The sequence below is a fragment of the Camellia sinensis genome, chromosome 6 (assembly GCF_055761805.1).
Source record: "Camellia sinensis isolate YWXY chromosome 6, ASM5576180v1, whole genome shotgun sequence".
NCBI classification, from domain to species: domain Eukaryota; kingdom Viridiplantae; phylum Streptophyta; class Magnoliopsida; order Ericales; family Theaceae; genus Camellia; species Camellia sinensis.
Genome location: NC_138966.1, coordinates 78,951,380 through 78,956,498, shown reverse-complemented (window position 1 = coordinate 78,956,498; position 5,119 = coordinate 78,951,380). Strand labels below are relative to the sequence as shown.

Sequence of the window (5,119 nt, the reverse complement as noted above, 5' to 3'; positions counted from 1 at the left end):
GAAATGAGGAAATGAAGTGAAAATGTAGAGATTGGGAAAGTATGGGGTTAAAGGGTGTAGTTGGATTATTTATCACTCACCGAAATGAAATGTTGATTAAATATCCATTTGTGCATTTATTTTTTGTTTAGAAATAACTGCTTGGGGCTATCGGTGGAGGATAGTCGTGATTGTTGTAGACAATGCATGATGATTAGGCAAACTGAAACTAATCACTCGAATGTGTCATTGGGATTGACGATTGAAAGAATACATTAAATTTATGTATTGTGTGATGATGTGTATAATTGTTGTTTATATGCATTGTGTTGTGTTGGAGGAGATAGGGGATGTACTCCACGGTTTAGGGGAAGATAGGGGATGGACCTCTAAACCGGATGTGTTGGGAGGAGATAGGGGATGGACTCCATAGATAGAGCTCATATGCTTATCTATTATTGTGTTGACAGAGCTCATATGCTTGTCATTGGAAGTGTGATAGTGCTCATATGCATATCTGTGGAAGTGATGATATAGCTTGTATGCTTATCTGTTGTTGTGTGATATAGCTCGTATGCTTATCTAATATGATATGGGAAGTGTTTGATATGAGTTATTGTCTCATATGAATTGTTTGGCCAGGCTCTGAGCCATGGTTGAAATTTGAGAATTGAAAGATATTGGAAAATGAGTTGTACCATGGACTTGTATGTCATGGAAATGTAAAGTGTGATAAAGGAAAGAATCAGTGTGGACCAACTATCAACTGCTAATCTTTTAGTCATTGTTCATATTTGGTTTAGTGTATTTCTACTGGGCTGTGGCTCACCCTATAAGGGAACATCATTTTCAGGTACAGGTAGCATGCCATCTCCAAGGACATAGCTTGGGAGGCTAGAGGCGGACATACTTTTGTCGTTTTACTTTTGATGTATTACATGTAAATTCAAGCCAAGGGCTTAAGGTGTAAATGAGATAGTACTCTTTTGTTGTAACCAAGTGTTAACTTGGAAAGTTGTAAGCCCGTAGGGCATTTTGCTTTTGTTGTTAACATGTAATACTTTTATAATCAAACTCTGATGAATAGAAGAATGTGGTTATTTCATATGTTAATGAATGTCTTATTTGGTGGGTTTAATGTTATTATTTTTTTTGAGGGCGTTACATTAACTGAGACTTTAATGGCCGGAATTAGTGAATTTTTTTCAAAAGTTTTCTAAGTCATTAATGGTTGGAAAACCCAAATTTAAGGGCCAACTTATGAAAGTAACATAGTTAAAGAGCATGTTGTTGTGCTAAGTATGGTTAAAAACAATATTCCACATAAGGCTTGGGGGGTTGAAAAACCCATTCTTAGAGAGTCAAACTATGGAAACAACATGCCTATGGAGGTTTTTCATAAGCCATTAATGGCTAAAATAGAAACACAGCCTATTAGGCCAATAAATGAGGAAACTCACATGCCTATGAAGGATTTTCATAAGTCATTAATGGCTAAAATAGAAAAACAGTCTATTAGACCAAGAAATGATGAAATTGAAGTGGTCAAAAAACATGTTCTCAAGCCAAACATGGCTAAGAATGATGAACAACCCAATATTCATGAGTTCGTATTTTTTGAGATTGTTCAAGATGTCAAGGCACATGAATTTTCAAAGCTCCTTCATATGATGGCTTCTGTTGTTCAAGATTTATTTTGGATTTGTAAATCATATCAAAACTTGATTTTGATGAAATGATTAACAAAATATCAAAGCTCTAGAAATATTTTCATTGAATTTTGCATTAAGAGAGTAAAAGAATGACCGAATAATTTAAACTTTTCATGGCCATTTTTAGCAGTCAATCATGGCAGTTGCAAGTTAAAATTTATAACCAGCCAAAAAACTACAATTACTAATGTAAACTCTCAAAGAAGTGACCACTTCAAAGCATTATGGATGTGTACCATCTAAAATTGGTACTATGTAATTAGCCAAATGTGGCTATCAAGAAGAATATATGCATTTTGGTTTAACCACTTGTATTTGTACTGTTAAATCTTATTAACTTTGGTCATTTCATAAGAAAAAAAGGGTTCTGGATTTGAACAGTGCATCATTTCTTTGTTCAAAGGAAGAGAAGGGCCACTGTCTAAAATAGCCAAAATTCATTATTACATATTTATGAAGAAGCAAGGAATGAAGGTGAATCATATTTGAATATTGGCTCTCTTGAAAATAAAGGGTTGCGAATTGCTTGAATAGAAAACAACTTTAGCTTATTTTGAGGCCTTATCTTTGAACTTTCTTGTGCTTCGGAGTACTATCTTAAATGTTTTGCATTTGAAGTGCTTCGAAGCCACCAATATTTGGTTGTTGTGGATTAAGAAGTCTAGAAATTATGACCATAAAATTATATTGGCATAATTTATTAGAAAGAATGGACGAAGTAAGTGCTTCAATGGCTGCTTAACTAAGAGCTTTGAATCCAAATGGTCTTTTTTGATAGGGACATACCAAGAGCCTCGAAGCTAATCGATGCACCATGATTCATGCACTTCAAAGTTGCCTTACGAAATATTTATTCTTGTGTGCTTCGAAGTTAAGACCATAGAACTATATTGGCATTAATTGTAATATGCTTCGAAGTCCTTATATGAGAGGGTTCAAGAATGTTGTCGGAAAATTCGAAGGCTGGTCGAAAATTTTGAAGATCGCCGAAAAACCCGAATTCTCTAGAAATGGTGAGAGGCTTAGATTCTTCAGCAGTCGTAACTAGAAACACAATATCAAAGAGATGATGAAGATAAGAGATTGGGTGAAGAATAAAGCAAAGTAATTAGAGAGAGAATAATGGCAAGGTTCTCCCATGGATCTCCCACTTTCACTCTCAAGGTAGATAATGAAGAAAGGAAATTAGTTCTCTCCCAAGAATTGACTCTCAAAAATCCTTCCCTTGTAAAGGTATGGGTGGGTGTTATTTATAGGCACCTCATGATGTATGATGGATCCCATATACAAGGCACATGGGGAATGTTCTCTCTAACTGTTAGGGAAATTGAACGATAATTATTTTAAATCAATTTTATAGAATAAAATTGAAAGAAAAATAGACACTAAAAAATAGGTTTTTACAATTCAATAAAATTATATATACACACACACACATATATATATAACAGAATAAGAAAAAGATGAAGAAAAGGGCTCACAAAATAGCCTGTGTGATTGTGAGAGGCATGTCAAAGACGCTGTCCTAAAGTTGTTATGCTCTCCTTCTGTGAAGGTTTTATCGATCACAAACTCCAAGATACAACCCAAAACTTTACAAGATCTGACACAATGCACAGTTACACCAAAAGAATTTACCAAGAATGTATCGATTGCCCAGAAATATGGAATATAAAGATATAGTACAAATGAGAGGAGAGAGAGAGAGAGAGAGAGAGAGAGAGAGAGAGAGAGAAACAGAGAACGTTGTATATTTTGCCCAATGTTAGAGTCCTGTATAAAAAGGCTCTATGGTGTCTGTTAGGAACAGACACAACTATTGCTTTTGAAACCAAACACATATTTAAAATTCAAATAAATAAGACTATTAAAAGAAATAAATAAATAATAAAATATAATAATAAATAATAATAAAAAAATAATTAAAGTTTTGAAACTTCTAAGAAATCTCTAACAATCTCCCATAAGATTCAAAACTTTGTAAAACCGTCAAATAAATACAAAATAATAATAATAATAATAATAATAATAATAATAATAATAATAATAATATGGGCAACTTTAAAACCATAGAATGGGTGTAGGTGTTTTTCAAACTTGAACCTCACTTAGTGTTAACAGTTTCATTCTGAAAGAATCTTAGTGAACCAGGTCTTGAGCTAAATCCCTTTTACCAGAATTCAACATGTCACACATATGGTATGATACATAACTTGTGGCGCGAGTTAGCACTATTAGCAGCCATGTGCTCAATCTTGATTCTCATGAGAGTTTTAGGAAATAACCCTATTTCCACGGTCGCGGCTTCACGACACTCTCACTTAGGTGAATCCTCCAAAGATAGAAGTAACAGATGTCTATCTTGCGAGAATATGCCCGCCTCGGATTCATTTAGAGTAAATACTCTTCCTTAACCATCACATTTACATCAGCACTGATATCTTAGGGATGAGCAGGAGAATATAAATAATAAATTTAATAAAGTCTCCTTCTTTAAAGTGCTAGAATACGAGTCATACTATAAATATTGTTCCTACCCGTTGAACTTCCTTCATGGGATCTCCAATCACAGAAGTCAGTTACTTCCTTAGTTGACTCCCTATGGGCTTAGACCCATCCCCCTCGATAAATCTAAGACTACACTCTTAGATAAACCTTTTGTTAACTGATCAACAATATTCTTTTCAGATTTCACAAAATTCAATGATACAACATTTTTATTCACCAAACTTTTTATAGATTTATACCTTACTTGCATATACCTATTCATCTTTTTATTAGTATGTGCTTGTCTCACAAATTCTATTACAGCTCTATTGTCACAATGTATGGAACAGTAGGTATAGGATTTTTCACAAGTGAAATATCAAGGAGTAAATTTTTAATCCACTCAGCTTCAGCACACGTAGTATCTAAGGCTATAAGTTTTGATTCTGTTGTACTTCTAGAGATAACGGTTTGTTTTTTAGAATCCCAAGATATTGCTGCTCCACCTAACATAAATATATATCCAGTAGTAAACTTAACATCTATGTTATCTGTTATCCAGTTAGTATTGCTATAACCTTCTACCACATTAGGAAAACCACTAAAGCAAAGTGAATAATCTAGAGTTCCTCTTAGATATTTAAATACTCTTTCCGCAGCGATCCAATGATCTTTACTAAGATTATAAGTATGTCTACTTAATCTCCCAACAGCATAGGCAATATCAGGTCTAGTCATATTAGCAATATAGAGAAGTGATCCAATAATTTGAGAATATCTAAGTTGAGATACAAGTACACCATTATTTTTCTTCAAATTCATGATATGATCAAAAGGAGTTGAAACAGGTTTGAGATTATAATAATCAAACTTTTTTAACATCTTCTCTAGGATTCTAGATTGATTCAATGTAATACCTTTGGTTGTTTTCTCTAATTTCA

At 33.6% G+C, this 5,119-nt stretch overlaps 1 protein-coding gene across 1 annotated transcript; it reads right to left on the bottom strand.

Moving 5' to 3' along the window:
• Positions 1-4,496: 4,496 nt before the first annotated feature.
• Positions 4,497-4,916, bottom strand: LOC145793376 (secreted RxLR effector protein 161-like). The gene has a single exon (XM_082876192.1). The coding sequence runs from the start codon at positions 4,914-4,916 to the stop codon at positions 4,497-4,499; it is 420 nt and encodes a 139-aa protein (XP_082732318.1).
• Positions 4,917-5,119: the final 203 nt, after the last annotated feature.

Bases quoted from the DNA above. Each gene is read 5' to 3' on its own strand.
- LOC145793376 (XM_082876192.1), bottom strand. From the start codon at position 4,916: ATGACTAGACCTGATATTGCCTATGCTGTTGGGAGATTAAGTAGACAT.